The sequence below is a fragment of the Acanthochromis polyacanthus genome, chromosome 21 (genome assembly GCF_021347895.1).
Source record: "Acanthochromis polyacanthus isolate Apoly-LR-REF ecotype Palm Island chromosome 21, KAUST_Apoly_ChrSc, whole genome shotgun sequence".
NCBI classification, from domain to species: domain Eukaryota; kingdom Metazoa; phylum Chordata; class Actinopteri; family Pomacentridae; genus Acanthochromis; species Acanthochromis polyacanthus.
This window is the reverse complement of record NC_067133.1, coordinates 5,252,874-5,264,360: the sequence shown is the minus strand read 5'-3', so window position 1 is coordinate 5,264,360 and position 11,487 is coordinate 5,252,874. Positions and strand designations below refer to the sequence as shown.

Sequence of the window (11,487 nt, the reverse complement as noted above, 5' to 3'; positions counted from 1 at the left end):
ATCAGGGTCAATAAATCATTGAGGGACATTTGAAGTCCATGGGATATATCTTGTATACATTTTTTTATTAAAAGTAAAAAAAAAAAGTTATTATGATCATGTCTTTACAAATTCCAAAATTATTATGGAAACAATCACTTAATAAAAAACGACTGGATATCACTAAAATGACAACTAAATAACCGTCCCAATTTAATAACAACCACCTTCTAATTGGCTACAAATTGTATCTGTGTCTGAGAAACAACTTTCTACAAAGTTACAAGTTAGTTGCCAGTCTTTTCTTCAGGAGGAAATGACATCATGTGGAGCAGGTCATGTGATCTGGAATTAACACACTTCCTTGAGAGGTGTTTTTGTAATGGGGAACTTGTTAAAAATGATTTCTCAGACACATACAATTTGTTACTTTCCATATAAAATTTGATGTATTGCCAACAAAGAAATATCTGTCATAATTATCTCAACTTAATAAAAAGAACACAATCAAAACTATTTTTGAATAAGCTCATTTTATTATTGTTTAGCTAATTAGAAGGTGGTTGTTGCTAAATTGGGACGGTTATTTAATTTAAATTTTAGCGGCTTCCAGTCATTTTTTTTAATTAATAAATGATTGTTTTCATAATACATAATTACAGTGCTTGTGAAGACATGATCATAATGAACATTAAAAAAAGCTTTTTTTTGCTTTTAATAAAAATGTATGCACGATATATCCCATGGACTTCAAAAGTCCCTCAACTACAGATCGACCCACCTACTGCTTGGCTTAGAAGTGATGCAAACACTGCAAGGTGAGGAAATTCAGAGTTCATCTGAGTGTTTTCATCAACATGTGTGATGAAATCATGCAGCATTCAGAAACGAGCAGGGGCATGATGTGCACCTAAAGGCACATGAGGAATGTTATCATTCCACTGACTGAACACTCACTGTTCCCTCTGCAGATAAAATGAAGGAAATCATTGTATTACTATCTTTGTGGGGACCTTTAACCTTTTTCTAACCTAATTACTGCAAATGAGCATTAACCTTCAAACAGCTGCTTGAACATTAGGGATCAGGATTTTTATTTTTTGGTGCTGTGACACACACGCACACGCACACTACAGAGCCACATCACGCCATCGGAATCTCCGCCAGCTGCGCAGACTCGGCAGCCCCCCCTCCGCTCCGCTCGTCACATCGGGGTCTTTCCGTCGGTTCTACGCGGATTTAGCGGACTTATTTAATTCATTCCTCGTTATATAATAACACAGCGACTTAAAACACACACTCAGCGGCACACGGTGACCGTCCTCGACCCGCAACCCGATGCTGTAAGTAACATTTCTGTGGATATGTGTGAGAGTGTCTGCAGGAGGGGAGTGTGTCACGGTGGCTTTTGTTTTGGATCTGGGACGGGAATATATAGATGTATATTCTCTGCACGCCTGCAGTGAAAATAGCAGAGATTTGATGTATTTCTGTGTGGCTGTGAGGAGGATGCATCGACGCTGCCATCATGTGTGACCTGTCACTCCTGCTTTTGTCCGAGTTGTTTTCTGGGAGCGTTTTCTTGAGCTTTTCATTCAGTTTTGAGGAATTGCAGCGATTATTAGAGAGATTTATTCACTGCGCCTTGTCTAAACAACGCATAGAAAAGAAAAGTAGAAAAGCAAAATATAATCATTCCCCCCCCCCCCCCCCCAATAAGGTTCTGATAGGGAAGTAAAGTGTGAGATTATTTGCATGAAGACTCCTCAAACACACTTGCAATTCTCACACGTATTAGTCATGCTTCCCCTCATAATGATGGCACAGAGAACAAATTGTCTCCGATCATGACCTTCTCATGAAGGCTTTTGCGCATCCACATGTTGTCCTGCAGCTGCCTGTGGATAAAAGTGAAAAAAGCTGAGGCACGTTTCTGTCCAATCACAGCTTCTCCTTTTTCTCAACATTATCAATCATCAGAAATGCGTCCAGAGCATTTCTGCATATCTGCTTGTGACGCCGTTTTAACATCATCCCTTCTCTAGTGGTCACTGTGAGATTATGGGATGTGTAATTGTTCATTTGGGAGCTGACGTCACGAACGCGCCACTGGACTTCTGCAGCTGTTCCTACGTCACGCCGCGTGCCTGCATCATCACACGCAGAGGAGTGGGCGTCAAGATACGTCTTCCATCTCCACATACACATATATGTCATATATGTGTGATGGTGTTTTTTTCTGGAGTAAAATCACCTATAAAAGAAACGTCAGATAGAGCAGCTATGATCAATAAATCATTCCGATTCATAAATATCACCATGTGGAGAATCCGGAAGAGTAGAAAGTGAAGGTCACCAGACCAAACAGCATGTGAATAATGATAATGATGGAAGCAGCATACCCTGTAACCCCAATATGTGTTAAAACATAAAGTTTAAATCACTGCTGTAATCCATGGAGCAGGGATGCAGTGCAATGAAAATTTAATCTCCACATTTATTGCTATGCCTCAGGTTGCTTTGGAGGTGAATAGTTTACCATCACCATACACATTTGGAAAGTGGAATGCAGCTCTGAACTCTCTCTATTAAATTCAATTTTATTTATATAGCGCCAATTACAGTTGAGATTGTCTCAAGATGCTTTACAGAACCCATATGCCTGAACCCCCCAGAGCAAGCCCTAAGGCGACGGTGGCAAGAAAAAACTCACTTTTAACGGGAAGAAATCTTGAGCAGAACCCGGCTCTTTATGTGGAGGGACCATTCTCCGGTCCTGAACCGACACTTTGTAGAATAGTCTGACTGACTTATCAGACAGGTCCCAGTTTGTGCACGTCAACAGTGACTCTTCCGAGCATAGTAAGGTTAATCATGGAGTTCCTCAGGGCTCTGTCTTAGGACCGATTCTGGTCACATTATACATGCATCCTTTAGGCAATATTATTAGGAAACACTGTATTCAATTCCATTGTTACGCCGACGACACTCAGTTGTATTTATCTAAGAAGACAAATGAAACTCAACAACTAGCCAGACTGCAAGATTGTCTTCAGGACATAAAGACCTGGATGACCTTTAATTTCCTACTGCTAAATTCAAACAAACGGGGGTTCAGGCATATGGGTTCTGTAAAGCGCCTTGAGACAATTTGACCTGTAATTGGCGCTCAATCAATCAAGTGCCATGCCATTCAGCGTAGGTGATCATTTCTCTCCAAGTCCTCCGATCTTTTGCTGTCTGCATTGTGACTGTAGCCATGATGTAAGTCCATCTATCATTTTCATTCTCTGTCTGCCTCGTCCTCTCTTCCCGCTAATTTTTCCGGTTGTGACGAAATATTCCAGGGTCTCCTTCCTTAACCATCGTGTCGTCCTGCGGGTCAGAATTGACTCGTTTTAAAGTTTGAAAATGTGGAAAAAAAACATGTATTTTCACAGTGAAACTTTTGATGTAAACATTTTCAACATTTTTGGGAAATTTTGAGCATTTTTTTGGTGGAAAAAAAAGAAATGGTCAAAATTTTTCTTTAAGAACATTCACATAAAAATCAACCAAAATCCAGCGAATTTTGCTGGATTTTGGTTGATTTTTATGTGAATGTTCTTAAAGAAAACATTAGAAGTTTTACTAATATATATATACATATATATACATATATATATATATATATATATATATATATATAATCACTTTAGATATTTTTACAATTTTTTAGAAAATTTTTGCTCATTTTTTAAAAAATATTTACAAGAATTTTTTTGCCAAATTTGGGGGATTGTTTAAAATAAAACTTTAAAGGGAAACTTTTAAGGAATTATTGGAATTTTCTTCCTGAAGGTTTTGCACATTTTCAGACATTTGGGGATTTTCGTGCTGAATTTTTGTATTTCTTTCAGACAAGGAAACAATATTTTTGGTGCCCGTAAATGAGGACAACAGGAGGGCTGAAATGTGTCCAAAAATGTTGCTTGCCATAACTGGCGCTATGTAAAATAAAACTGAATTGAACTGAAAATGCGGCGTCTAATGAAATAGACTGGAAACAAACAAAAAAAGGCACGTTCTCTTCATGGTTGTCTAAAATGCTTGTGGTTTCAGATCTGAATAGGCTTTTTGTGGGCTGAATGCTCCTCTCTCTGCCACAAAGTCTCAATATGACAGCTCCTTGATCTCCCTTTGTTGTGCCACTGTGGTCTCTCCCCTCACAGAAAGTCCTCTTGACAGACTTGAAGAGACAGCGCTGACCTGGATAACTGCCGAGAACTGCTGTCCCACACTGAGACAGGTCTCTCCGAGCAGACAGACTACAGCGTCAGCAGACCTTCACCAGCCTGCAGCTCAACGAGCAGCAGCAAGTAGCACCCACATCATCCTCCTCCTCAGTCCTCCTCCTCTTCATCACATCCGACATGGCCGACCCCAGCCTCACGTCGCCCTCTGGGACCCCGCTGCGCTCCCCCACCTCCTCCCTCACCTTGTCCTTTCCCTTCCTGAGAGAGGGGAGCCGGGTATGGGAGGACGGGAAGGAGAAGCCGCTGCCTCGGGATCTTCCCAGCCCGCTGCCGACCAAACGCACCCGCACCTACTCTGCGTAAGTAAGGTCACTTTATTTACCAGATACTGACAGGTGGAAGGACGATATTTACTCAGTAAGAGCAACGCGTATGGACTTGTATCTCACAAAGTTTCCATTTCATGCTAGCTAAATAATCTTCGTTTGTGAATCAGGCTGAGTCTGTGTACAAAAAAGCACGACAGCGCCTTTAACATGCTGAGGAAGCTGAGGATTTTAAATATCAGCAGAGGCATTTTAACCCTGGTTTACACCTCAGTCATTGAATCCATCCTCACATTCACCGTCTCATCCTGATACGGCTTCCTCTCCACTAAACACAAAACTTTCCCATGTCGTTCATCAGGCCACCCGTCTCACTCCTCCATCACTCCTTCCAGTTACTTCCATCAGGCAGATGTTACAAAGCCCCACTGGCCTACAAAAACATCTAAAAAAAATCCTTTATTCCCACTGCAATAACCACCCTGAACAAAATGAAATAAGACTCTGAACAATATATAATTTTTTTTAACTGACCTTCTTTTTCAGATTTTTTTCACTGTCTGTGCGTTGGAAGCTTGTGTCTTAAGGGTGTCTTGACATGTTTTGTATTTTATCGTTGGAGCCTGTCAGAGAATTTCTGCAGGTTGGTCATTGAGGGCTTTTTAGGTGAGGACAAGGATTTTAAATTATTTCCTGGATTTTGTAAACCAGAACTGTGCTCTAGCAGATAAATAGTTGGTAAATAAATTATACCGACAAAGCTACTGTTTATAGCCTCTAAATCCTCAGAAAAAGAACCTTAAATGGAACCTGTTTATCCCTTTATCTGAAGCTGCAGTAACTTTGTAGTTTTTAGACACAAAACCTGCCGTAGTGATTTAAAAACTATTGCATGAAACTACTCAAAGTTACAATTAGTTCCACTTTGACTTGCTGCATTATTAATGTAATCTAGTAGTATGATATATAACGATACGACTTTTACCTGCGACGGTCATTTTCAGTTGTGTTGTTAACTTTCCTTGGTAAAGGTTTTTAATACCATAGTAACCTGCAGTATAAAGGCAGAATTGCAAACAGATCACTGGAAAATGTGCAGCAGACTAGTGTTTTCCTCTCTTCTGCTATTGTGACATTATGAGGCAGTATGCTAGCCTAGCCGCGCTAGACAACCCACGGCAACGAATTTAATTCTCTGCCAGGGTCGGTCTAGTTACCCTCGGTAAGCCTCGAGGTTGGATGCTCCTAAAACTGGCCGACGAATCACCATGAAGTGTAGAGTCAGAAGGCGGGCGTAACTAAGTGAGGACAGAGGCGCGACGATTCTGACAGAAACAACCGGAAACAACTAGCCTAGCTGCACTAGACAACCCACGGCAACGAATTTAATTCTCTGCCAGGGTCGACAACAAAAACGACAACAGTCGTTGAGCTCCATTAGCACCGACTCTGAATAATCTTTCTGTTAACATGTCTGTAATATATTGAGCTTCACCCATTGACTGTATAAATAAGGCTTCACCGAACTCCCGCATCCTCTGATTTCCGGCGCTCTAGGAACTATGTCAGCCTATTCGTTGCGCTGATTGGTCGTATATCTACCCAATTGCTGCAGAGTGATTTGAAAGTCAACATTTTAGCCCGCCTTCCTCCCTGTCGAGAGTTCCTAGACCCTTGTGTCTTCAGACCTGGGTCTAGCACGGCTAGGCTAGCAGTATGCACCAGTTGATTTGATCAGCACTTAATCTTGCTTTGTTCCGTGTTTTCTCTCACTTCTCCATTTTTTAATCAAAAATAAAATAAATGCTGCTCTAACCTGCTCTTCTATGGAGCAATAGGAGTGCCAAATCAAAATATAAATAAATAAATAAATAAATAAATAAATGTGGAAATATAAAGAGAAATAAATAATTAAATAAATAAATGTGGAAATATAAAGAGAAATAAATAATTAAATAAATAAATAAATGTGGAAATATAAAGAGAAATAAATAAATAAATAAATAAATGTGGAAATATAAAGAGAAATAAATAAATAAATAAATAAAAAGGAAAATTTTGTCTTTGCTTTTACCTTTTCTGTTTTTTCCTTTTATTTATTTATTTATTTATTTCTCTTTATATTTCCACATTTATTTATTTAATTATTTATTTCTCTTTATATTTCCACATTTATTTATTTAATTATTTATTTATTTATTTCCCTTTATATTTCCCCAGTCCACCAAGAAAAGGAAAAATGCAAATCAGTTTGCTCTGGGCGGGGATTCTGAACACAGGAGTCCTGCCTGACACCAGCTCCCAGCACGGCTGAAGTGAAGCCATGTCACCGTTGAGCTTCGGCTTATTCTGCCACTGATAAGAAAATAAACATTAATTTACCGAATTAGCTGCGTCCTTTCAGTGTCTGATGGCAGAATCAGCCAAAGTTCCACGGTGACACGGCTTCACTTCAGCCGTGATCGGAGCTGGTGTCAGGAAAGAAGCCTGTGTGCGGGTACGACTCCCCACCCTGAAAAGGAAGCCCCGCCCAGAGCAAACTGATTTGCATTTTTCTATTTCATGGTGTCAGGCATTATGAAATAACCACCAAGAAATAAAATGCAAATCAGTTTGCTTTCACTTGGTGGACTGAGCTGTCAATCAAATGGCTCTAGGCGGGGCTTCCTCGTCGTTCCTGATCACAGGTCGCTGAGAGGGGCGTGTCGTGTCTACTCTTCATATGCCTGTGATCAGGAACGATGAGGAAGCCCCGCCTAGAGCCATTTGATTTGCATTTTTCCTTTTCTTGGTGGACTGAGGAAATATAAAGGGAAATAAATAAATAAATAATTAAATAAATAAATGTGGAAATATAAAGAGAAATAAATAATTAAATAAATAAATGTGGAAATATAAAGAGAAATAAATAAATAAATAAATAAAAGGAAAAAACAGAAAAGGTAAAAGCAAAGACAAAATTTTCCTTTTTATTTATTTATTTATTTATTTCTCTTTATATTTCCACATGTATTTATTTATTTATTTATTTCTCTTTATATTTCCACATTTATTTATTTATTTATTTCTCTTTATATTTCCACATTTATTTATTTAATTATTTATTTATTTATATTTTGATTTGGCACTCCTATTGCTCCATACTCTTCCTGCTCATGCTAAGTAGTGTTTATTTTTGATCTGAGTGGTTAAATGTCCTCTCTCTGCCTGCAGGACGGTTCGCGCTCACTCAGGTCCAGTTTTTAAGGGAGTATGTAAGAACTTCTCCAGGTCACAAGGTCACGGCTTCATCCAACCTTCCCACGGCGGCGACGACATCTTTGTTCACATCTCAGAGTGAGTGGCAAAAATACTACGACAAAAATACTACATGTTTTCTTCTAGAAGGAGAAAATATTTATATGTACGTATGTGCTGCTCTCTTTTTTATTCAAACTGTTCTTCTCTTTGCTGCTATTACACTGTAAATTTCCCCGATGCAGGATCAATAAAGGTTTAATCTATCTATGATAATCCACTGAGCTCTCAGGGCCACCATACTTTTTTTTTTTTTTTTTTTTTAACTGTGGGTTTATAATTTGGTTAAATTTAACAGCACGGAAAAGAAAACCAACAGTTTGCTTTTACTATTAACCACTGTTCAGTTTGTGGAAAGTTTAAATGTAGGTTTGTTATAAATCATGAGGAAAAAACTGCTGCTTCAAGTCATCAAGTCATAAGTTTTAAATTACTGCCTACGCAACGCATTTTTGCAGCATGAAAATAAACTAAAACAAATGCTCTATTGATAATATTTTTTCCCTTGTGGTGGCATCTCCTTTTTTTTCTTTTCTGTTTCAGCATTGAGGGGGAATACGTCCCAGTTGAGGGCGATGAGGTCACGTACAAAGTGTCCCGGGTCCCGCCCAAGAACCTAAAGGTGCAGGCGGTGGAGGTGAAGATCACACACCTGAACCCGGGCACGAAACACGAGACGTGGTCCGGGCAGACCATCAGCTCATAGGGCCGTGAGCTCCAGGCCTGGAGGGTTGGACGGGGTTCTGGTAAATGTGCTGGGGGACCTACTTAACTGTGCTCAAACTCATTAGTTAAAAACACGTTTTACCTGCACAGCAAGTGTTAAAAAGAGGTAAAGTTATCGTTGGCTGATGGATTTGCTGTGCATGTGAAACCGCCCCTTTATTCGTTGTTACGAGAAAGTTACATTTACTGTTTTTTTCTTATAGTTTTTGTCAAATCTGAGGTTGGATTGTAATCGTGATGAATGAGGGATTTGATCATGGGCCTGTTTCTTTGTGAAAATCTAATGGCGCAAATCTGCAATCCGTGCCGTGACTTTGGAGGGTTTGTGCGCATAGGGACGGCGACAAAGAGCGGAATTCAGTTTCACTTCCCCTCTTGTCAGTTGTTTACAGCGCCGAAGTTTCCAGGATCACATGCTGGGTGCAAATGTGGGTCAGATGACTTACCCACGCCTGGCAGTGTTTTTATATCAAGATAGACGAGTTAGTGGAGGTAAAAGAAAGTAGTTGAGGGACGTTAGGTCGAAGAGATGTGAAGAAGATAAAGAAAGGTGAAATGACAAGTTGACAGTGTTAACCCTCGTGTCGTCAAAATTGACCCGTTTCAAAGTTTGAAAATGTGGAAAAAAAATATTTTTTCACAGTAAAACTTCTGATGTCCACATTTTCAACATTTTGGGGAAATCTTTCAGCATTTTTTTGGTGGAAAAAAAGAAATGTTAAAAATGTTTCTGAAGAACATTCACATAAAAATCAACCAAAATCCAGCGAAATTCGCTGGATTTTGGTTGATTTTTATGTGAATGTTCTTAAGAGAATATTAGAAGTTTTACTGATATATATGTAATCATTTTAGATATTTTTAGGATTTTTTTTGGAAATTTTTTACTCATTTTTTGAAAATATTTACTATAATTTTCTTGCCAAATTTTTTTCTACAGAGATTTTTTTAATAAAACTTTTTTAGGGAAACTTAAGGAATTATTGGAATTTTTTTTCTTGAAGGTTTTGCAAATTTTCAGAAATTTAGGGAATTTTTTTTTCTGAATTTTTGAATTTTTTTCAGACAAGGAAACAGTATTTTGTGGTGCCCGTAAATGAGGACAACAGTAGGGTTAAAAGCAGTGATAGTTTTTCATTTAAAAACTCAACAGTAATCATAAACCCAGGATGTTTTATGAATAGCTCTTCTTGCATCCTTGACAGCTCATTTTAGAAAAACCGACCTGATGAATTAAAATGTTTAAATTGAGGGGGAAGTGTGCTGATGTTTGGGAGGAAATTCAGGAATTCAGTCGGTCAGAAAGGTAAAAAATATCTTAGTTTCCCTTAAAAATGGTAAGTTTCTGTTGTGCTGTCTTGTTTGTGGTTATTTATTTCAGTTATTTTTTGTTGATTCATTCGTGTGTGTGTGTGTGTGTGTGTGTGTGTGTGTGTGTGTGTGTGTGTGTGTGTGTGTGTGTGTGTGTGTGTGTGTGTGTGTGTGTGTGTGTGTGTGTGTGTGTGTGTGTGTGTGTGTGTGTGTGTGTTTCTTTAGATTACAGACCATATTTTTGGATTACACAGTTAAAACTTGCACTTGAGAAAGCTGACTTTCAATCTACTATGGAAACTGCCACAGTAATTTCTGTTTTGAAGGGTCTGGAGCCATGGACTGCTTTCAAACCAATTTCTAAGTCTCTTTTTCTATTATTATTATAAAAGCTGTATCTGTGTATGACATATCAAGTGTGGTCATTGTGATGGTGAACTACATGACTACCAATAGAGCTCATTATTGTCACATTGTCGTTTGTTGTTATTCAGGTTAAATGCTGTACTGTATGTATTTTTCTATTCTGTGTTCCATAGAGTCTCTATGCATCTCGTCTATCCGTCGGTGTCACTGCCTGTAATTGTTCGATGATAACTTTTCTTTCTTTTTTTTGTCACATCAAAGGGCACTTTTAGTTGACTTTCTGTGGAGGAGCCACTGTGGTGGTGGTGATCCCCATGATTATGTCTACAGAGCCTTGAAACGACATTAAAGCATTTTACGATTCACAAGTGTGGTGGAAGATGTGCTTCTTTGAGTGAATGTAGAAGTGAGAGTTGAACTGAAGGAGGAAGAGGAAGGTTGGGAAGACGGCCAACCGGTTATGGGAGACCGGTGTATATGTCAGGGTAGAGACTGCGATTTGGTAGAGTTGGAGTCTCTACCAGTAGAGTTTGCGATTGGAGTCTCTACCAGTAGAATTGGAGTTTCTACTGGTAGAGATTACAATCGCAGTCTCTACTGGTAGAGACTCCAATGGCAATCTCTACTGGTAGAAACTCCAATTCTACCAAATCGCAGTCTCTACCCTGACATATACATCCATTATCTATACACCGCTTAATACTCATTAGGGTCACATCAGGGTTGTCATTGCTTTGACATTGTCGGATTCGAAGGCGACAAGGACCACCAGGCAGACGGGAATAGATCGGTAGCTTTATTTAAAGAAATGATTAAGACTTGCAGGCACAACAACACACAGAGGTGGCAAGAAACAACCAGATAACCACAAATGCATTCAAAGCTTGAGTAAAGCGACAACCTGACAAGTTTAACTCTTTGATGCACAACATGGGTCAGGAGATACCCATCTTCTACTGGATCTGGATCACTTTTAACCCATGTTGTGCATCAAAGGGTTCAACGCTGAGAGGACTGATGAAGAAAGTCTGGGGACATCTAGTGGCTGGATGGAGAATGGCAGGAAAACATCAAGGGCTGTGACAGGATCTTGACGTTTACTGAGAGAGGTTTGAGCTGCACAGTGGCTTGATTGTCAGCACTTTACCTTACAGCTAGAATGAATAGAATTTCTGCATGGAGTTTGCATGTTCTCCCTGTGCATGCGTGGGTTTTCTCCAGGTACTCCGGCTTCCTCCCACAGTCCA

The 11,487-nt window shown here is 39.3% G+C and overlaps 1 protein-coding gene across 1 annotated transcript; it reads left to right on the top strand.

Annotated features, from left to right (window-relative positions):
• Positions 1–747: 747 nt before the first annotated feature.
• LOC110954506 (cold shock domain-containing protein C2-like) lies at positions 748–10,608 on the top strand. The gene is made up of 4 exons (XM_022199071.2): positions 748–1,322; positions 4,191–4,573; positions 7,754–7,876; positions 8,381–10,608. The coding sequence occupies exons 2-4, from the start codon at positions 4,392–4,394 to the stop codon at positions 8,541–8,543; spliced, it is 468 nt and encodes a 155-aa protein (XP_022054763.1). The 5' UTR covers positions 748–1,322; positions 4,191–4,391; the 3' UTR covers positions 8,544–10,608.
• Positions 10,609–11,487: the final 879 nt, after the last annotated feature.